This window comes from Canis lupus, chromosome 25 (genome assembly GCF_003254725.2).
Source record: "Canis lupus dingo isolate Sandy chromosome 25, ASM325472v2, whole genome shotgun sequence".
In the NCBI taxonomy this organism is placed as follows: Eukaryota; Metazoa; Chordata; class Mammalia; order Carnivora; family Canidae; genus Canis; species Canis lupus.
The window spans coordinates 29,824,066-29,847,979 of NC_064267.1; the positions used below are offsets into that span (position 1 = coordinate 29,824,066).

Here is a 23,914-nt window from a genome sequence, read left to right on the forward strand (position 1 = left end):
AACAGTGGGCTCTCACCGGGTCCCATATCCGCCAGCGCCTTGGTCTGACTTACCAACCCCGAGAACTGAGAAAATAAACTGTTGTGTAAGCCACCCAGTATTTTTGTTACAGCAGCCTAAGACAACAGTGAAATGTTGAAAGCTTTTCCTATGAAAAATGAAATGAGATATTAATTCAAAACTGAGCATCCAAAAGAATCTACCTATGAACCTTTAGAATTAAATCAGTTTAGAAAGGTTGCTGAGTGCAGGTCAAATATAGAAAAGTCAGTTTAAAAAAAAAAAAAAAGGTCAGTTTTATTATCAGCAAATGAAACATTAACTATTTCCAGTGGGGTCAAAGTATCAAATGCTTAAGAATAAATCCAAACAAAGTATGTAAGAACTCCATGCCAAACACTCCGAATTAGTGAGAAACTAGATAAATGGGGAAAGACACCATGTGCCCATGTGCACAGAAAAAGAGATAAAATGGCTTTTACTATCAATCCTTCCCAAACTGGCCTATAAATCTGATGCAATTGCAGCAAAATCCCAACAGATATTTTTTGAATTGGTGATGTCTTTTGGAGGATCTTAAACTGAATTGTAAACTGTACACACAAATGCAAAGGACCAAGAATAGACCCAAAACTCCTGTAGGAAAAAAAGGTAGGAATATTTATAATACACAACAAGAATATAACACAATGTGGTACCGGCATGAGGAAAACCTGCAAGGCTAGTGGGTTGGACATACGCTGGACACAATCTATGAACAAAGGCAGCAAATCAATAATAAAAAATAGATAAAAGGGCAAGAGAGTCGAGTAGTCACAACCCAAAATGCTCACCAGTAGTATAAATTATGGTACATTCCTATAATGGAATATACAGCGATGAAAATGGAACCAGTTCCAATAGATGGAATAACATGGATGCATCTTGACACCATACTCAATTTATATCAAGTTCAAAAACAGACTACAATTTTAGACATCAAAAGGTAGTTTGGGGCACTTGGGTGGATCAGGTGGTTAAGTGTCTGCCTTCAGCTCAGGTCATGATCCTGGGGTCCTGGGATGGAGCCTCAGTGTCTTACTCCCTGTGGCAGGATCTGCTTCTCTCTCTCCCTCTGCCTGTGCCCATCCCCTCCCTGCTGGTGCTCTCTGTAATTTTTTTTTTTTTAAAGGTAGTTACATTTGAGGAAAATGATGATTGAAGAGAACAATGAGGAAGACATCTGAGGAGCTGGCAGTGTTTTTTTTTTTTTTAACCTGGGTAGTAATTATGAAGGTGTTTGATAACTGAGATGTACATTTTTTAAAGTTTATGTACATTTTTAAAAATAAACTTTAAAAAATTTTTTAGATTTACAGAAAAATTGCAACAAAGAGAGCTCCCACATATCCCACACCTAGGTTCCCCTATTATCAACATTTTATATTGGTATATTTGTCACAATTAACAAACCAACAAACCAATATTGATATATTAACTAAATATACTGTTCAGATTTATCTAGTTTTCACCCAACGTCCTCTTCTGATGCAGGATTACATTACATTTAGCGGTCATGTCTCCTTGGCTATAATAATATTTCAGACTTTACTGGGTTTTTTGTTTTTGTAAGATTTTTTTTTTTTAGAGCAGTTTTAAGTTCATAGCAAAATCAGGAGGAAGCAGAGATTTCCCATATACTCCCTTCCCCCTCACATGCACAGCCTCCCCTACCATCAACACTCCCTATCAACATGGGACATTTGTTGCAACTGAACCACCCTGACAAATTAGGGATTATTCTCGGTGTTATCCATTCTAGGGGTTCGGGCAAACGTCTGAGATGGAGCTACCCTTAGTGTCATACAGAGTAGTTTCACTGCCCTAAAAATCCTGTGCTCCACCAATCATTCTTCTCTCCCCTTGAACCCCTTATCTTTTTATGGTCTTCACGGTTTTGCCTTCTCTAGAATATCATACAGTTGGAATCACACAGTTGGTAACCATTTCACATTGGCTTCTTTCACTCAGTAATATTAAGGTTTCTCTGTGCCTTTTGGGGGCTTGATAGTTCATTCCTTTTTTCCCATCGTCTGGATGTACACTCAACTACTGAAGGAAATCTTGGTTGCTTCCAAGATTTATCAATTATGAATAAAACTGCTAGGAATGTCCAGTGTGCAGGTTTTTGTGTGGATATGTTTCCCATCATTGGTTTTTACAATCAAAGAGCATATACGGTTTCTATAATCACAAAAATACTTTAGAAAGAAAATCAGTGCATTTGGTTATATAAGAACAGACAGACAATTGAAAGGAATTTTAATCGACTCATCACAAAGCACTGAGCAAGCAAAATAATGTTAATAGAAAATTTTAAATAAAATATTTAAAACAAAAACAGCAGTGCAGAAAACAGCATTAAAATGTTGGCATAATCACACACATTTTAACACTTCCACATTCTTTTTGGAATCCAGGCTTTTAAACTTGGGGAACATGTTGACTTATAGGAAAATAAAAGAATGCAGATGAACTGACTCTACAGAGTCACAACACAGAAAATTTCCCTAGAGTCCTATTGCCAGATAAGCAGTTATATGAATTTTAAAATCAAAACAATATGAATAATTCTTTGCTCTTTAAAGTAAGTATCCAAGAATTATACTAGAAAAATGTGCACATACTGAGCTGTATTTATATAATGTCATTACATTCTCTGGCCCATCAGGCTAGATACATTTATTTACTAACCTCAGTTATATATTACTCTTCGCTTTGTCAGAACGTTTGCCAGACTTCTCAGAGCAAGATATATCTTAAACATTCAAACATTTAAAGAATGTAACCACAGGAATCATCTAATCCAACTGGGGATCCATTTTGTTAATGACACTGATCCTCAGTGACAAGCGCACTAAAGGTGAGTAGCACAATCAGCATTTTCACACACTGAAATTCATGAAATGACAATAGTGCAACTATTATGTTTAACTGTAATTAAGTCTGAAGACAGGTATGTTTTTCAAAAGGATTAAAACCCTAAGCTACAGAATTGTGTTACATAAAAGGATATGGAAATCTTACTCATTCTTTACAATAAAGATGGGAGAGTCCTCTTAAAAATTAAAAATTCAAGACACTTTCTAAATACTTTCAAACTAAGTTGCTCTTGCCAACACCTATAAAGTGAGAATTTTGTGTACAGAATTCAGGAATTACCTTTAAAGGCAGGGCATGGAAATTATTTGCCTGTCTTTAAATTTTGCTATTTGCCTCTGATTGGGCATGAGATAATCCTGGTGCCAAAGTCTGCTTTATAAAAGATAAGTGGTCACATATCTGTGGAAACCACCTTGTTTTGTCAATGTTTTTATGTAGTAGGCATGTCATTTTCCAGTTATAGCTACAAAGTTTCATAATTAAGGATTCCAGTGCTGGACAGAATTTTTTTTGAATACCCAGATAATTTTCAACAAATTTATCTCTCACTTTTTAATTCATAAGGAACAAAACTGATACAGGTTTATGTGTCTCTGTGTGCATCTTAGTATTTTTGTTTTGATATTTGTTAAATAGTTCACATTTAACAAATGTGTCTGAAGTCATCCACATAGTAACTGTTCTATAGTAGACACTGGGCTCAACTATTAAAATTGTATACAAGGAAATTAGGGGTGTTGCAGTATTTTGTTGCAAATAACTTGCCATCTGGTGTTGGGTCAGAAAATGCTATTTCGTCAGTCCTGAGAAAACAGCCAAACATGAAGCGGTTCCTAAAGAAGAGGAAAAGACAATTTAATCCTAAAGAAAAGACAATTTAACAATGAAATCAACTTAAAATTCTAATTATATATATATTTTTGTCTCCTTCAAGAAAAAGCAATTCATATATAAAATTTCAATTTCTTTAAATTCTCTTGATTACAATAAAAAATATTTTAGTAAGTGATAAAGTGATTTAATGCCTTAGATTTTAGAGGTGGAAGTCTAATGATACCATTTCACACATGAGCACACTGAGGTCCAGAAAAAAATTCTGCTGAGATGCAAAAGGAACCATTCAAATTATGTAGCTGACTCGAGAGGATCCATGGTAATGAGCGACAAACAGGCGGTAATATTGCTGACTAAAAGCAATAGTGCATTAAAACCAAAAACTCACCATCAACAACTTTAACCAACAACTATTCTCCTCAACCACACCACACACTCGGAGCTTAAAGGAGGCAAAAACTAACCTGCATTTTGACCACAACTCTCCTGACCCAGCTCAGCCAGGATTAAAAGTAATACAATGAAACGGTTAAAAGAATTCAACAGGGGGGATCCCTGGGTGGCGCAGCGGTTTGGCGCCTGCCTTTGGCCCAGGGCGCGATCCTGGAGACCCGGGATCGAATCCCACATCAGGCTCCCGGTGCATGGAGCCTGCTTCTCCCTCTGCCTCTCTCTCTCTCTCTCTCTCTCTGTGACTATCATAAATAAATTAAAAAAAAAAAAAAAAAAAAAAAAAAGAATTCAACAGGGGCAGCCCGGGTGGCTCAGCGGTTTAGCGCTGCCTTCGGCCCAGGTCATGATGGGAGATCGAGTCCCACATAGGGCTCCCTGCATGGAGCCTGCTTCTTCCTCTGCCTGTGTCTCTGCCTCTCTCTGTGTGTGTGTGTGTGTCTCATGAATAAATAAATAAATAAAATCTTTAAAAAAAAAAAAAAAAGAATTCAACAAAATTGAAGGAAATTCCATAAAGTAGCCAGTACTCTTCAGATTCTTCAATGCCATAAAAGACAAAGACTAAGTAAGAAACTATTCCAAGTTAGGAAAGATAACAAAAGAGCTAGGACAACTATGCAATGTGATTCTGGCAGGAAAAAAAAATGCTATGAATATGAAGGACATTGGAGATAAGTGACAAAACTGAAATATGGACAGTATGTCAGATAAAAGCATTCCATTAACATTAAATATCCCATATATGAGGACTGAAGTGTGCTTATGTAAAAGACTATCTTTGGTGTTAAGAAATTACGCTGAAGCACTAAGGGCTAAAGGGACATCACGCACATAAATCAGAAAGCAAATGTTACAACTTGATGAATCTGGGCAAAGGTAAATAAGGGCTTTTTACTATTCTTGCTACTCTTTTATAGGTTTGAAGTGATTTCAAAAAATATAAAATTAAAGACTGGATTCAGTGAGAAGATAGATATAAGCATATGATAATATGTAATTTTGTACAAAGTTTATTGCTAAATTTCCTAGAATCCAAAGCAAAACATTGGTTTCATTAAACAGATCTTACTGTCTTTACAAGTGATAGCAGCTATGGAAAGAATTTCAGATCTGTGGGTTCGAGTCCTGTCATTTCATTTGCCTGTCAGTATAGATGTGTACTAATAATCCCCAGGTGAGCCTCAGTTGCCTATATCAAACAACTAGGAACAATATTCTACTCTTATGAGGATTAAACATATATTGCCTGTACAGACAAGAGAGAACTGAACCTAAGGCTCCTCATTACAGGATTGCTGCCAATTACCTGTATCTCCAACTCACAGATGTGAGAAGAGATGTGTTCTCAAATGAATGTTTTTATTTCTCTGTTAAAGGTAACTTAATTTTTTATTCATTATTGCTTATAGATAACCTATTGCTTTGGTACCCAAAGTATGATCTACAGACCAGCAACATTCTTCATCACCTCAGAGCTTATCAGGAATGCAGAATCTCAGGTCCCACCCCAACCGACTGAATCATACCTGCATTTTAACAAGATCCCCAGGTGATTCATACAGACTTCTAAGTTTGAGAAACATCAGACTAGACTGGTGGAACTAGGTTAGATACTGGTATTACCCATGCCAAATTTATGCATTCCTTTAAAAAATATAGAAAATAGAGGTATTTCATCATTAACCATCAAATAAAAATCTTTACAGACACTAATTTTTCTCACTGTTCCCCTTTATAAGGCATGTACAGGGGACTAGGATTATGGCCCAACACTGGATCCCACAATGGTCTTGGGTGTTCTTTCTTAAAAAGTGCATAGGACTCAAAAGGCTAGAATAGCACTACTCAAAGTGTGGTCACTGGATTGTAACCTCTTATGTATAGAAGTCGAGAGAGTAAGTTGTGTGAAACTCATTCAAGCAAACCTACATCAGGTACATTTACAAGCAAGAAATAAGTTCATTTGTCACATTAAGAAACTTCAAGTAATTAAATGTTAGTTGAAAGTGTGCACCTGGGAGTTTAAAATGGCAAATCACTTATTTTTTACTGAGATACAATTCATACATCATAAAACTCTTAAAAGTGTACAATTCTGTGGTTATTCGTATACTCACACAACTGTGGAACTACCAATATCCGTTCCAGAACATCTCATCATCCCAAAAAGCAACCCTATACCTATCAATAGTCACTCTCCATTTACCCTGCCCTCAGTCCCTGGAAACTACTATTTTCTATCTATGGATTTTTCTGTTCTAGATATTTTCTATAAATGGAATCATACAATGCAGGGTCTTTTGTCACTGGCTTATTCCAATGAGCATACTGTTTCCAAGGTTTATCCATGTTGTAGTAGATGTCAATACTTCATTCCTTTTTATGGCCAAATAATATCCCATTGTGTTATTGTACAGAAATGCCACATTGTATTTATCCACTAATCATAAATTTGGTTGTTTACACTTTCTTGGCTCTTAAAAAAATAATGCTGTTATAAAACTTTATGTACTAGTTTTTATATGGACACTTGCTGTCATTTCTTTTGAGTATATACCTAGGAGTAGAATTACTGGGTCATATGGTTAACAGTTTAGTTTTGTGAGAAACTACAGACTACTATTCCATAGCAGCTGTACCATTTTACATTCCTACCGGCAACATACAAGGATTCCAATTTTCTCCACAATATTTGTTCCTCACCAATACTTATTTTCCCTTTTTAAAAAAAAAATTTATAGTCACGTTAGTGAGTGTGAAGCGGTATCTCATCATTGTTTTGATTTGCAAATCCTCGATAGCAGCCATATATATTTCTTCTTTGGAAAACTGTGTATTAAAATCCTTTGCCCATCTTGAAATTGGGCTTTCTATTGCTGCACAGTAAGAATTCTTTCATATATATTGGATATACTAGACCCTTATGAGATGAATAATTGAAAAATATTTTCTCCCATTTTGTGGGTTGCCTCACTAATTCAGTTTTATATTTAGTTATATATATGAGTTATAGTAAGTCTTCGCTAATTACCTGATCACATACCAGTTCATGAATATGTGCAATTTCTGTAGTTCTTTTTATAAACTTATATTTTATTTGTATAAATTATATTTAGTGCATGTTAACTTTTTTATATCTGCTGAGTCTAATAAAAATTTGGGCTTGTATCTTCCATTTTTTATTTTTCTATTTCACTTTCTAGCAATTCATCTCATTTTATTAAAGTGTTGGTCTATAACTAAACTAGTTTTTCACTGCAGGTAGTTTGATTAGCACTGGGCTATAATGTTCATACTTGGAATGCTGTGCCCTAAACTGAGTGAGTACATCTAGTGGGGAGGGGGGGGAGTTTCCCCTCAAGTGCCAACACTTGCCTTTGCCTGACTTTGATAGTACTTAAACAGAAGTGTCTTAACATCATCCATCATTCCCTTTGACTCATGAGCCAGGAAAGGTTCTAGGAAAGCTAATCTGGGCCTAGATCCATTTTATGTTATTTGTTACCTGAGAGTATCTACCAATCGTCTTGCGATGCGCTTTCTTCGTTTCAACCTGAAGACCCAGATTCTACTTATTCCACATACTGCAGGCTGTGGCACATCTGAACATTGCCAAGCCCGGTGACATTCTTTAGAACTTGCAGATTCTGGACCAGTTGGTTCAGAAAGGACACGGAAGGCCTGCAATAATGTACAGATGCATATAGAGCTAGCAATACAGTTGAGTTTACATTTCTCTTTAAAAATCATTCCTTAAACAAGACTTAAGTATCTAAAATTAATCTTATACCTTCACCAAAAATGTTAAAATTCTGGTGCTTTTTGAATTCTTATCCATTTATAGTGACACAATGCTTAAAAAAATACTAGTGACGTTGAGATATTCCCACATTCTAGTGTATTACATACCATTATGAAACTTCCTTCTTCTGATTAAAAAAATTATAAAAATCAGACTCTTCCTTTTAATATAGTACATAAAGCTCTCCCATTCTCTCCAGCCTAAACTATATGATATCCTAAGAAACTGATAACACTAAAGAAGATTTTTGCATATTAACTATAAAATTTGGTCAGCATTTAAGGACTTTTTTAAACTTCCTATTTGAAATAATGTATCCTTCACCCAGTTTCCTCTGTAACTAACCTAGAATACCAAAACCAAAATTAATACAGGTATTAACATAGGCATATTGTTCTATGTCATGGAGCAATTCATCATACCTGCATAATCATTTAAGCACCACCACAGCCAACCTGTATACAGAGCTACTCTATCATCTCAAAGATCTTTTGCTACCTCTGTATAACATACCCACCTTTCCCCCTTCACCATCTCTAAGCTCTGGCAACTTCAATCTGTTCTCTACCTCTATAATTCTGTTTTTTTTTGGAGGATGTCATATAAATGGACTCATACATCATGTGACCTTCTGAGATTGGCTTTTTTTCACTGGTACCATGCCCCTGACATATATCCAAGCTGTTGCATATATCAACAGTTTGTTCCTCTTAATTGCTAAGTAATATTCCATTGAGTGAATGTACCAGTTGTGTAATCATTTGCCTACTGAAAAACACTTTCATTGTTTCCAGGCTACTACAAATAAAACTGCCATCCTCATTAGGGTATAGGGTTTTGTGTGGAGTAAGTTTTCATTTCTCTGGGATAAATGCCCAGGAGTAAGATTGCTGGGTCATACGAAAAACATAGGATTATTATTTTTTAATATTCTATTTAAATGATTAATTTTTTAAAGAAACAGTCAGGGAGCCTGGGTGGTGCAGTTGGTTGAGCCTCCAACTCCTGGTTTCAGATTGAGTCATGATCTCAGGGTCGTTAGATTGGGCCCTGCGCTGGCACCGTGCTCGGCGTGAGTCTGTTTTGGACTGTCTCCTCTCTCTGCCCCTCTCCCACTGTGTGTGCACACATGCTCTGCTCCCTCTCTCTGAAATAGATCTTTAAAAAAAAAAACAAAAAAAACCTGCCAAATGTTTTACAGTCTTAACATTCTATGTTCCCTCCAACAATGTCCAAAAGACCTAGTTTCCTTGCATCCTTCCCAGCATTTGGTATTGTCACAATTTTTTTAGTGTAGCTGCTCTGATAGCTGGGTACTTAATTTTTACCATCAAGAAAACTGCTTTTGAAATAAAAAGAAGAGAATATGTTGGCTATATTTGCCTATCATCACTACATATACAGTCTACTTCTTTAAAATAAAAGGCCAAATTGATCATTAATACAAACCAGCTATTTTTTTGCCCCAACTGTTGATAAGCACACATGAGACTATATTATGTGTGTACATACATATGTGTGTGTGTGTATATATATATATGTGTGTGATTTATGTATGTGATATATGTGTGTATATGCACACACACATATATATATAAAAAGAGAAAATATGAAAGAGCAATAAAGAGAGTAGAAATGAGGGGCACCTGGGTGGCTCAGTCAGTTATGTGACTGGCTCAGGTCATAATCTCAGGGTCTTGGGCTCCCCACTCAGCCAGGAGTCTGCTTCTCCCTCTCCCCTCTGCCCCTTCCCCACTTGTTTGTTCTCTCTCTCTCTAATACATACATATAATCTTTAAAAAAAAAAAAGATAGAAGTGAGAGGAGAAAGGGAGGCACTTACACAAAGGTGTAAGATAAATTTATGTTATCTTTATACATATTTATGTATATGATTTATGTTAATATCTTTTTAAGACATTTTAAGACAATATTTTTAAAAGGTAGACGACATCAGTGTGTGATACTATAAAGTCAGGTAAAAAAGAACACACTTGAACTATAATTCTCTGTAGCTAAAGATTATACTGTAATCATCTTGAAGGCAAAAATTGTATCTCTTTATTCTAGAATAAAAGTTGGCAACTTTTAGGTTCTTTGGGCCATGTGATCTCTGTTACAAAAACCAACCACAGATGATATGGAAATAAGCATAGCTGTGTTCTAATAAAATTTTATTTATAATACAGGGTAGTGGGCCAAACTTGGTCCAGGGGCTGAAGTTTGCCAACTCCTTGTCCAGAACATTGCTAATTAGCACCTAATATAGATTCTAATTAAGGAACAATAATTATTTTGCCAAATATATTAACCTGCACTAAATCACATGTACAATATCTGGGCTCTATAGATTTGCTTATTTAAAATCACTGTATTTTATAGTCCAGGTATGGAAATGACCACATGAACATAAGACTGACTGACTTATTCTTACATATGACAAAATGCCAAATATAATAGAACTAAATGACTTCAATTATTGATATGGCCAAGGATACTTTTGGAGGTGGAAAAAGTCATTAATAGTATTCTTAAGTGCTTGAGATTTCACCCAACTACGTTTTTGCTCACACATTACACTAATAATTTAAGACATATACCATACCTGTTTGATGGGCTCTGCAATTAAACACCCAACTACTTTCTTATCATCAGATATGAAGAGAAAAGTCTTGGTTTTGTTTGGACATCTGGGAACAACTTGGTGGAAGCCCAATTCATTATCAACAAGTTCTTGGACATCTTCTACCTAACGATGTTAAAAACCAAAAGAGATTAACTTGTTTTAAAAAGAATAGAAACTAACTATATATGTATTTAATAAATATATAAAAATCTATGTTTATATATACAAAATTTGTGATTACTATCATTTTAGCTTTTTACCTCTATTTCCTAAAATTTACACACTCCTCAAATTACTTTACTATTGATGCATGTATCTGCCACTTTGGAAACAGGGTTTGAAAAACATATTTTACAGATCACTTTCAACAGAAAGAAATGCAGACTCCTGGGGGAATTAGGAGTGGAAAGTGCCAAAACAGATTTTGTTTCAGCTTTATCCAATGTTCACTGGGGGCTCAACATCTAGCCCAAGAAACAAACACCACCACTAGAGAAATATATTCTGGGGCCATTAATGTCTCAATATTGAAAAGTTTAGTTTATTTTTCCAAGTAAAAATGAAGGTAAAGGATAAAACAGATAACTGTTTTCTTTAATCTTTGACTGACACTTTGTCTTATAATTCCAAATTTAGTTTTATATAAACCACTATGGAAGTCATCCCTGCATGAGCACCAAAGTGGATTAGCTCTCAGGAAAGGTGTTTTATAAGTCAAACTACGTTGATTTCTTGGTGAGAGGAGAAAGAGGGAGTAGGAGGAGAACAAGGATTAAAAAACAAATGCTCCATACCTTTCTGATAGCATAACTTGGATCATGTGGCAGGACCAACACAATTTTCCCATCCCAAAACTCTGCTACAACACGTTCTTTTTTCCAGCCCTGACCAAAGGAAAAAAGTCACAGTTTAATTTGAAGAGGGGGGAGAGAAACATTAAATAGTCTGGAAAGAACAAAAAGATGAACAATGAAGGATATGAAAAAAGACACAATTTATCTAAAGGGATACGAAAAGGGAAATAAAAGATGCCTAAAATAAAGTGCCTGTCCTCAAGAGCTGACACTCTAGAAGGAGATATGTACATAATTCCACTACAAAATAAAGCAAAATCAATTAAAGAGCCCTTCATAGGAATATATAGGAAAAAAAAAAAGATGAATTATTAGGAGTAGGAAGGTGGAAGAGGGCTAAGATAAGCAGTTTTAATAAACCACACTAAAATATAGGAAAAAAGATAATCCACTTGAGTAGCAGGCACAAATCACAAAGGCCAACAATAGAATGTATTGGAGTAGAAAGGTGCTTTATAAAAAGGTGGAACCTCTCTTAACAGAAAAGAAAAAGCCTGCAGAAGCCACAGAAAAGCGTTTTTCTAATCCTATCTACAAGAAAGAAAGTAAAGTGAGGAGGTTCAGGGAAGTGGAGTCTCCTTAACTCTTTAAGTTTTGTATTCTAAATTGTTCAGCTCTGCTCAAAAGGCTAGAGTTGACGATGAAGGGTGTTCACTCAACCTAGAACAATACTTCTATTAGGATAGAAAGTTTGAAATAGCACTTTTATTAAAAGTTAACTTTTAAATATCATCAACCTCAAGTATAAAGACAACACAACTGCAGATGGTATTTATGGATATACAAACCTTTCAATGTTTAAGCAAAAGAAATGTATCTTTTAAAGCAGTTTTACTTTTAGAACAAATTGAAAGCCTATTTTTTACTTACTGTGTATTTGATTCCCTCCAGAAATCTGTGGTGATGCCTAACATGCTGCAGTTCATCTTCAGGGTTGGAGGCAGTATAGATCATGCCACAGGACTTACACACAGTGGTTCCAAAATGTTTCTGACCTGCATCCTGTAATTGGGAAAAGAAAAAGTCCATCTTAAACATATCACAAATAGCTCTGTATTTAGTTCATGTAACCATTCATTCATATTTCTCCCTAATTCTTCTTTTGTGCTGGTACGAGTAAAATACTAAATGAAAGTCTGGTTACTATATCCTCTTCCCCCATCTCCTAAACAAAATGGAATGAGAAGAGAACTTGATGAAAGAAATGAATTTCTATTTATTATACCATTTTAATGGTATAAAAAAAAAGAAGATTCTTTGGCAGACCCACAATTTTAGAAGGAATCAAATTAAATCATAAAGATAATAGCTAAGATAAATAATAGTTTCTTTACTAAGATCTTAAATCTGTTTCAAAGAGGCAGGGGAAAAGTCTTGTTTCAAAGAGGCAGGGGAAAAGGCCTTGTTTCAAAGAGGCAGGGGAAAAGTCTCAGGACTTATATATTTATCATATAGTATTTTTTCCTTAAGTGATTAAGAATATTAAAATTATTTGCTGCAAGAGTTGATAAAAAATATAATATATAATAAAAGTTCAGAAAAAGCATAAATTCATGAATACAGGAAAGTCAGGAATATTCCATTTTTTGGCTTATTAACTTCCATTCTATCTCATGAGGTATTGTTTAATGCTACTGAAAATACCAAGTTCCGAATGAATACAGGGGGACTGGGAAACTTTTTCTGCAAAAGCCCAGACAGAAAACATTTTAGGCTTTTTTTGTCTCACATTCTTCTCTTTTTCTTTTTTCCAACCCTTTAAAAACATAAAAGCTATTCTAAGCTTATAGGCCATTTGGTCCACGGCCATAATATGCCAAACCCAAGTCTAATACAGTGTAGCTATTATCATTAAATATTCTGTGGATCAACAAGAATTGTCCTTATATGAAGACCACTCATTCATCAACATTTTACTAAATTACTAGCATTGTCCAACATTATGAGTTTGAAAATCTACTTGACTATCTTTAAATGCTATCACTACAACAAAGCTGGCATTTACAAAACTCAGAATGTCTGTAAACCATGTTAACTATGGTAAGACAACATGTCTAAGCCACATGCACAAGAGAAGCTGTTTTAAATTTACTCACAATGATGAGCTGGTCTTCTGTTTCTTTATTTGTATCCCTGGCATTAGTACTTTTCTGCATGTTGATCTGTTTCAAGTTAGCAGATATGACGGATCCCACAGAAGACTGTTCTTCAACTAAAGATCTTTGAAATGAAAGTTAATAAACTATTACTATATTATTTAATTACTTGATAAACTAAAAATGTCGGAGGAATTACAATGAGAATAGATATGTACATATTTGCAGAGCACCTTGCAATTTTTATTGCTCTATTGACAGTAACTTGAAGTAACAGGGTTCAGAATAAGAAACCTGAAGCCCAGAGAGGATCAGTAGTTTACTCCAAGTAAATTAACTAGTAAAGAATGGCAGTTAGACACAAATCCTCATCTTCTAACTCCAAGTCCAAGGGACCCTCATTAATACTACCAGATGCACATATGCAGTCACAAGTTTACTTCTCTTAAAAAGTGATTTTTTTTTTTTTTTTTTTTGCTTTGCCAACTTTAGGGCAATGTTTACCCATGTAGACATAAAGAAATTCCAGTAGCAGCAGAGCAAATAAGTAGATTCTATTATTGAACTTCACAGTTCCACAGGACATCAGCCACCAGGAATATTATGATCCAACAGCTCTACTTGGGCAGCTGGGTGAGGCTAACATATTCACTGGTCCTCATACCTAATGCACCACCCCACTAGTCTCAAATGCTTAGGAAAAAAATATTTTGGCTGGATAGATGGTGTTGAGACAACCTGTTCTCATTAGGAAAGAATGTTGGGATTGGCTTACAGAGGTTGTAAACTGGAGGCTCTCAGGCCAAATCCAGCTAGCAGGTATGTTTTGATTGGCTTACACAGTGTTCAAAACTTTGGATTAGCTACCAATATTTCAATACCTAGAGATTTCACTTAAATATGTGTATTTCCAATATTGCAAGAGCCACTGTAAGATCACCAGACCATTCTTTCTTCAAAGAATGTAATTAACACAGCAGTGCATGTGTTTTTAGATGAGGTATACATTCTTCAGTTGGTTCCACTCTTCACCCAATCTCTGAAGGCCCTGAGTTATAAACTTGTCTTATCATCAAAGACCCTGGTTTTCCAAGGACAAAAGGAAAAAAATCTGTGGAGAGTAAAGGTAAAAGAAAACTGGCAAGGAAAAAAGGTGCCCAAAGTAAGAGATTCAGAAAAAACAAGTTAAACACACACACACACACACACACACACACACACACACAGGGAAAAAAATCTGTCCAGTGCTTCAAGACTAAGCCAAGCTATCCTGTATTTGACTAGAATGTCTTTCAAATTGACTTGACATTATGGTAAGAAATATATTTTACATTTTGACCAATACAGAAATATACATAAAACTAAAAACCAAGAAGTTTCACTAAATAATTTACTGTAAATAAATTACTGTGAGAGATGCATTATTCCACTTTAAAGATTCTGGATATGATGGTTTAAAACTGCTTGGACAAACCACCTATGGTACATGCCCATAATATAAAACACATTCTCTAGTTGCTTGGCCCTCTCCTGTTCCTTTACTAAGGAACTCCGCTCTTCCCATCCCTGCACATATGACCACAATCTCTTTATTTCTATCTTAGTAATTTTAATACTTCATTACATGCATTCATTTAAATGCCTGTCTTCTTCCAACCATAATAACTTCCATGATAGGACAATATTTTATCTTCACAGCTCCAAAACTCAGTAATAGTTCAATACCGTGTAGTTCTCTATAAATGTCTGCCAAAAGAGTAAACAAAGAGCCTGGAGAATCTGTAACCTATCTAAAGTAAAAGTCATAGGTTAATCCACAAGAGAATGAGGAGATCTGACCTTTGGGTCCTGCATAAAGAGAAACTTCAAATAATTTAACCAACCATATCCTAATATCTCCTTAGGCTAGATTAAATTAGTTTATACACTGTTATCAGGTAATTGTGGTAGGTTTCAATCCTCAATGAATAGTTATGAAAGACAGAAATTGGAAAAAAATGGAAAGGTGCAAAAACCTAGAAATATGGCCTTTAAAGAGGGAAAGTTGCCCACCCAACCCAATCTCAGTTAATTTATGGTGAGGTGCTCTGAAAAGTAGAACTTAGCTACAAGCTCCTTGCTCAATACCTCTAGTTATTTATCATCAAGTGGAGAGAGAAGGACCAAAGCCACTCAGGAAGATGTTAAGGCTATAAGAAACATCTTTTCCAGAGCTTTCCCATCTATTCTGTTCATACCCACCCATTCCTAAGATAGCAGCAGCTTCAGCTGGGATTTATAACAGCACTGAGCTGCTATAAGTTACTCCTCTCACCAGTTTCCTAGTCTATAAAATGGGGGCAATAATAATGGTACCTACATCAGGAGGTTGTAAATGCTCGTCAAACATTAACTATTATTAATATGTAGTCACCCGGTAAAGGCAATATAGCTGAATGGGCTTTAATCCAGATACAGATTCTAGTCATGGCTGCTAAGAGCTGTTGCACCTCAAAGCTGTGCAATTTTAACTGGATTACTATCAGTTTCCTTAACTGAAAATGGAATCATTAATAGGATCTACCTTCTAGGTTGTTTTAAGAATCAAATGAGATAAACGATATAAACTATTTCTTATGGGCTAGGTACTGTATAAAAATGCTAGCAATATGGGGCACCTGGGTGGTTCAGTTGGTTAAGCTTCCGCCTTTGGCTCAGGCCATGATCTCAGAGTCCTGGGAATGAGCCCCGCATCAGGGTCTCTGCTCAGCAAGGAGTCTGCTTCTCCCTCTCCTCCTCCCCCTTGCTCATCCTCTCTTACTCTCTCAAATAAATAAAATCTTAAAAAAAAAATAATTTAGCAATTATTATTGCTCAAACCCATGAAGATTTTTCCCTTCTCTCAACCCTTAGGTTCTTACAAAGTTTCTATGAGAGGGCCTGATTTCATCTTATTTTCAATATCCCCTTGGTGGGGAGGTCTAAAAATACTCTCCCAATTAAATAGTGCAAGAAAGAAAGATACCCAGAGAACTCAAAAAAATTTTTTTAAAGATTTTATTTATTTATTCATGATAGACAGACACAGAGAGAGAGAGAGAGAGAGAGAGAGAGAGAGAGAGAAAGGCAGAGACACAGGCAGCGGGGCTCCATGCCAGGAGCCCAATGCAGGACTCGATCCCGGGACTCCAGGACCACGCCCTGGACCAAAGGCAGGTGCTAAACCGCTGAGCCACCCAGGGATCCCTGAGAACTCAAAATTAAGTAAACTTTAAACACTGAAACAAGAGCCATCCTTACCTTTTTGTATTGACTGAAGACACACTGAAGATAGGATAGACAATGGACTCAGGAGAAACTGGTCAGGGGGAAAATGACAATAATTATATTAGAAAATAAACTCAAAACTTTAAATCATAAAATTTTAAAGGTTAATATGATAAAAATATCCCAATCACTTCATTTCAAGACTTAACAAGTAATCAAGGCTGTATGGTATTGTCAAAAGGACTAGATCAACAGAACAAAATAGCCCCAAACAGACCCCCGCAAATACAGCCAACTGATTTTTGACAAAGAGACAAAAGTAATTAAACAGAGAAAGGATGGGCAACAAATGGTGCTGGAACAATTGGACAGTCATATGCAAAAAATCCTGGGAACACTTTTCCATAAAAATTAACTCAAAATGGGGGGTTCCTGGATGGCTCAGTGGGTTAAAGCATCTGGCTCTTGGTTTGGGCCCAGGTCATAATCTCAGAGTTGTAACATCAAGCCCTGCTTTGGGCTCCATGCTCAGCTTGTCCCTCTCCCTCTGCCCGTCTCTCTCTCCCTCTCAAATAAAATCTTAAAAAAAAAAAAAATTAACTCAAAATGGATCACAGATCTATATGCAAAATGTAAAACTATATAACTTTTAGAAGAAAACATAAGAGAGGGACGCCTGGGTGGCTCAGCGGTTGAGCGTCTGTCTTTGCCCAGGGTGTGATCCTGGGGTCCTGGGATCGAGTCCCACATCAGGCTCCCTGCATGGAACCTGCTTCTCCCTCTGCCTGTCTCTGCCTCTCACTCTGTGTCTCTCATGAATAAATAAATAAAATAATAAAAGAATAAATAAATAAGAGAAAAATCCAGATGAACAAAGATTTTTTTATGTTATGGGTATGTTTTTACATATAACATCAAAAACACAATACATGAAAGAAAATATTAAGCTGAACTTTATCAAATTTAAACATTAGCCGTGATGGTAAGGGATCCCAAGATGAAATGCAGACTGTGACAAGTGAATCTAACTGTATCAGAACTGTATGGGATAACTGCAATGAAAGAAGTATGGGAAGAATGGGCAGCTGACTTGACAAAACTGTGTTTTAACTAGAAGTTAGGAGGCTAAAGACAAAAGGACTGAAAATATACTCTTAACTGGTATATATTTCTTACAGGAGTGTAAATTAACAATTCTGAAATTATTGTGCAGGTGTAGTGGGACTGAACAATTAAATGGGTGGATGGTGAACAGTAGGAACCAGGTTTTCCACCGTCTGTGGGAAGCTATGGATAAATAAGCAAGGAAGGGATACACGTTATGGTACTGGATTAGAGTCAGAGACATTAGGTTTGAACTTGTATTTAGTATCTGTACAGATGGAGAGACATAAGAACAGCTACAGACATGTGTGTTTACGTGGGTTTATATGGGTTAGTATATATACATCTAGTTCCTAGTTTCGTCTGCTGACAGGGCATAGAAGCAATGACACACCGGGAACAGTGAGCACAAGTTCAGATCTTGGTTTCTAAATAGAAACCCAACGGAATTAGTTTCCTTGGAGAAATGGCTGATTCTAGGACTGGGGCAGGGGAAATACAAGATGAGCCCGGAGCACCCTGAAGTGCCGGAAAGTAAAGAAGCGTTCAAAAAAACAAAAGGATGGGACATGCCAAAGAGAAGGACCTGAAAAGACCTTCTCATGGTCAAAGCTAGAACAATCTGAACAGTAGAATAATGTAGTATGCCATTATCACCCAAAATAGAAAATATTAATGTGTCCCTACTAGTAAGTATCCATGAGTCCATTTATTTAAAGATCGAATAAATAATGAGAAGAGAAAACATTTCTTTATAGAAGAATGCCAAATAAAATATGCAAGTAATTCTCCCTCCAGATGATGGAGCTTGAAATCCCCTCCCTGAAAGGATGGGCTAGACTTAGTGATTTACTTCCAAAGAATAGAGTATGGAAAAGGAATATGAGGGCAGCCCAGGTGGCTCAGCAGTGGTGTGGTCCTGGAGTCCCGGGATCAAGTCCCACATCAGGCTCCCTACATGGAGCCTGCTTCTCCCTCTGCCTGTGTCTCTGCCTCTCTCTCTCTGTGTCTCTCATGAATAAATAAAATAGAAAGAAAGAAAAGAAAGGAAAGGAAAGGAAAGGAAAGGAAAGGAAAGGAAAGGAAAGGAAAGGAAAGGAAAGGAAAGGAGGGAGGGAGGGAGGGAGGGAGGGAGGGAGGGAGGACAGAAAGAAAGAAAGAAAGAAAGAAAGAAAGAAAGAAAGAAAGAAAGAAAGAAAGAAAAGGAATAGGAAAAAACTGCAAACCTGATCTTAATCAAATGACAGGTTAACATCATCTGTAATGTCATTTGGATATCAGTACTCCCTCCCAACTAAGTGTGGTGAGAAGGGTACTTCCCCTTAGTTGCATTCTTCCCCAAAACCGGAAGGTCCAGTCGATTGATGAGACAAGGATCAGACAAACCAAACTTTGGGCCACTGTATAGGATAACTGGCCAATTAGTACTCAAGAAGGTCAAATCATGAAAAACATGGAACAAGCAAAAGACTGAGTAAATGTCAGAGCAGAGGAGATAAACGAGACATAACTAAATGCAATGTGGTACCCTGGACTGGATCCTAGAACAGAAAAATGCCATTAATGGAAAAACTGGTGAGCTCCAAATAAAGGCTAGCATTTAGTTAATAGTAATGTACTAATAACATCAGTCTCTTAGTTTTAACATACGTGCCATGGAGATAGAAAATGGTATAATGGGGGGAAATTAAAAAAAAAAAAAATGGGGGGAAATAGGGTGAGAGAGATCCAGGAGCTCTCTGCATTTTTTTTTAAAGATTTTATTTATTTATTCATGAGAGACACAGAGAGAGAGAGAGGCAGAGACACAGGCAGAGGGAGAAGCAGGCTCTATGCAGGAAGCCTGATATGCGACTCAATCCCAGGACTCCAAGATCATGCCCTGAGCCAAAGGCAGACACCCAACCGCTGAGTCACCCAGGCGTCCCTCTGCACTGTCTTTTTAACTCTTCTATAAATCTAAAATTACTGCACAATAAAAAGCCTATTTTAAAAAAAGGACCAGGCATGCCTGACCAGTGGCTCAGTCATTAAATGTCTGCCTTCAGCTCAGGGCATGATCCCAGAGTTCCAGGACCCAGTCCACATTGGGCTCCCTGCAGGAATCTGCTTCTTCTTCTGCCTATGTCTCTGCCTCTCATGAATAAATAAATAAATCATCTTTAAAAAGAAAATAAAAAAATTTTTAAATTTAAAAAAGGACCAAAGTTAAAATAGCAGTTGACTAGAGAAAAATATATTGCAAGTGGGTTATGTGGTAAAAAGCAAACTTTTAACTTTCCATTGAAAAATAAGAGCCCGTTTAAAAAAGAAAAAGAAAAAGAGCCCGTTCTCTAGATAAAGACAAGACAGGTCTGATCTGCTGTAGGTAAGTTACTTAACGTAAGTTTGTTTCCTCTACTATAAAATGCGTATACAAATCCATTTCCAAGGGTTGTTGTGAGAAAAGATAAATTGTAATTAAGTAATAAACTTTTGCCATTTGTATACTACCTTTATCAATTTTGCCATATCCTTATACCATCTGTATTATTTTTTATTCATTAGTTTTCTTTAAATGAACTTAGTGTAGTGAAATAAATTTATTAAAAAAAAACTTTATAAATACTGTAAAGAGAAAGCCATTATTGTTCTGTTACATGTTCTATTATATCAGTAATAGCACAACCCATGTGAAGCCTGACACATACTAAAACTTAGCACTGCCTGGTACCTATTCAGCACCTAGTAAATATTAGTTATTAGCAGTGTATCTCAGAATTATCATTATTGACAATTCTTCTATATATATCATTAGATCCTCTTAAGGACTATTGTTCCAGATTATGCTTTTAGTTTTATCTTTGTTTTCTTCCTACGAACTGCAGTTTTCTCACTTCAATCAACATATATACTCCTAGGATTTTCATTTATTTCCAAACTTACAGATATAACCAACAAAGTAAAGTGACCAAGAATCTGGTTGGTAAAACAAAATGTTAATTAACCTCTTTATATATTCATAGTTTAGTAAATACTGTTTAATCGAACAATGATACCACAAGTTAGTAATGGGATTTCGGAAGAGAAATATAAAAATGAAGACTAACCTCTTACTTTAGAGCTCTCCTCCCTAGATCACATAACTAATTAGTGGTAGACCTAAACAAAATCCCAAGGTTCCTGATGCCCAATTCAGTGTCCTTTCTATGGCTTTGTAAATTATCTTACAATAAGGCTTTGATCACAAATATGTAACACAAATTGTTTTTACTCCTTCCTATAATTTTGGGTAAGATAAGTAGGTTAGGTGTGATGAGAAGACTGCGTTTTAGGGAGCTTAAGTAACTTGACCACATCTCATGAACCAATCATACATCCGTATTTAAAATTCCTGCCTAACATCTCCGGCTCTCCTCTGTCTCCCTTGTTTTTAAAATGCACCATGTTGCTTATCAAAGAAAAAGGTGTCACTGAGATAAACACAAAGACACAAACACAAGCACACCACATACTTGAATAAAAAAAAAAAACCAACACAGTATTGTATATAACTGCATATTGACTCATGTAATGAATTATCACTCTAAATAAATAAACTCATTTTGAGAAGTTTTCTCTTACTTACCCGCCTTGTTTTTACTGAGAGAATCCTCTGAAGGAAAACACGCATTTTCATTAGGTTTACATTCTCTTAAAGAAACTACTCCACCAAATGAGTCCTGAAATAATGAATAGAGAAAATTAAAGGAAACCTATAATTCTTAATTATTTTCTATCTCATGAATGAATCCCAATAGATCTATTTCTAAAACAAAATATCTAGTTTATCATAAATTACACTTCTAAACTGATTTTAAATCCTCAATTTTCAAACTACTTTAAGGATAATTTCCCCTAAATGTACATAACCTTTCAAAAGAGAGTGGGCATATTTAATACTGTAATTTGTAAAAAAAAAAAAAAAAAAAAATACTGTAATTTGTCATCCTGTCAAAAACATATTACACGTTTGAAATATAATATATAATATCAGGAAGTATATTATATACTTATATTTTATCAGGAAGTATAAGATATACTTCCTGATAAAGATGGTAGAATGACGATTATAAAGCATCCTTTCTATGATCATGAAATTAAAAAAAAAAAAGTAAAAATGGCAAAAAAAATTTCCCGAGCAGCCACCAAACTGGAAGGGACAGCCTGTCATAAGCCTTAAAAAGACAGCCAGGGGGATCCCTGGGTGGCGCAGCGGTTTGGCACCTGCCTTTGGCCCAGGGCGCGATCCTGGAGACCCGGGATCGAATCCCACATCAGGCTCCTGGTGCATGGAGCCTGCTTCTCCCTCTGCCTGTGTCTCTGCCTCTCTCTCTCTCTCTCTCTGTGACTATCATAAATAAATAAAAATTAAAAAAAAAAAAAAAAAGACAGCCAGGGACACCTGGATGGCTCAGCACGTGATCCTGGAGTTCTGGGATGGAGTCCCACAACAGTTCCCCATGAGGACCCTGCTTCTCCCTCTGCCTGTGTCTCTCATGAATAAATGAATAAAATCTTAAAAAACAACAACAAAAACAGGCAGCCAAAGAAAGAAAAAGAACTCTCTGGAGTAGCTGAGAGGCTTCTACATCCCACTTGTTGGGCAGCAGCAGGGAAGGGGGAAAAAGTAGAAAACATTTTGAAGTATTTCACTAACACTACTAATTTGGTAAGACTCAGAAAATACATATAGCTTGGGAGGAAAGGAAAAAAACCCTTTTCTTTCTTTTTTTAAAAAAGTTTTTTAAAATTAATTAATTTAATTTATTTATGATAGACATAGAGAGAGAGAGGCAGAGAACAGGAGGAGGGAGAAGCAGGCTCCATGTGGGGAGGCCGACATGGGACTCGATCCCGGGACTCCAGGATCGGGCCCTGGGCCAAAGGCAGGCGCTAAACCACTGAGCCACCCAGGGATCCCCAAAAACCCCTTTCAACTAAAGTAGAACTCCTATTCAAGACCATTATATCTCAGTAGAGATGGGACAATGCATCAGTTTACTATTATTTCTCAGGGCTCCACAGGGATTTGAGGAAAGATGATGTACTCTCTAAAGAAGACAGGATTCATCTTGGCTAGGAGAGAGGACTCCTAGTAGTGATATTTAACTTGAGCAGAGAGCTCAGTTTCACAAACGTAAGGTGCACAAAAGCCCAGCTTCTCAAAGATTACTGAAAACTAGACAGAACTCAGTATCATGCCCCTTATAATGAAGTTCAGAGAAGAAAACAAGGCAGAGGGAGAGTGTAGTGGAGAATTCATCATGTCACTGTATAAAGGCTGTATCTTTATTACCAGATAGGGAGAATACTAACCAGGAGATGGATGAGTAGAAATGTGGACACCCTTCTCCCCCTGCCATTTTTACTAATTTGAGAATTCTAGCATGAATTGTGCATTTTTTAAAATTGAGGTACATTTATGCAAAATCCACAGATGTAAAATATACAATGATTAGTTTTGATAAAATTATACACTCATACCAATAAATCCAGTCAAGATATGGGGGTGTTTTTCGGCAGAAAAAAATAAGAGAATTAGTAAAATCAGAATGTCATGGCTTAGCCAGCAATAACAAGATATAAAAAAAAAAATTCTTCTCTAAAATTTTTCTAAAATTTCCAAAATAATCTAGTACTTTAAATAATGACCTGAAACAAACAAAAAAAAATGCTCATATACTGAAAAACTACTACTTGTGTTGTTATTTCTACTTTCTAAAATACTACCAAATAAAAATTACTAAGCCTCCCCGGATTTTAGTAATTTTTAATGAAATGCATACCTTAATGCAAGAAAATGTAGGCTTCCTTAAGCCAAAAGAGAAAAGTCCCATTATCCCACTCTGCCCCTAAATTCTTTATAGTGATTAAAATATAGTATTTGGCTTCATAAAAGCAGTCCGTTGGACTGTAAAGAAAATAAAAAGTTTTTAACCATGTTATATGTATTATGT

General features: G+C 36.1%; 1 protein-coding gene across 2 annotated transcripts in view; it reads right to left on the reverse strand.

Moving 5' to 3' along the window:
* Nucleotides 1-271: 271 nt before the first annotated feature.
* The window catches only part of ESCO2 (establishment of sister chromatid cohesion N-acetyltransferase 2), a 28,035-nt gene continuing 4,392 nt past the window's right edge, over nt 272-23,914 (reverse strand). For both annotated transcript variants that reach the window (XM_025463005.3, XM_025463006.3), the window contains exons 4-11: nt 21,544-21,637; nt 16,866-16,923; nt 13,587-13,710; nt 12,361-12,492; nt 11,431-11,520; nt 10,616-10,759; nt 7,715-7,890; nt 272-3,755 (exon numbers count right to left, since the gene is read on the reverse strand). In XM_025463005.3, coding sequence (XP_025318790.1) covers nt 3,623-3,755; nt 7,715-7,890; nt 10,616-10,759; nt 11,431-11,520; nt 12,361-12,492; nt 13,587-13,710; nt 16,866-16,923; nt 21,544-21,637 — 951 coding nt within the window. In that variant the 3' untranslated portion in view covers nt 272-3,622. The remainder of the gene's footprint in view (nt 3,756-7,714; nt 7,891-10,615; nt 10,760-11,430; nt 11,521-12,360; nt 12,493-13,586; nt 13,711-16,865; nt 16,924-21,543; nt 21,638-23,914) is intronic.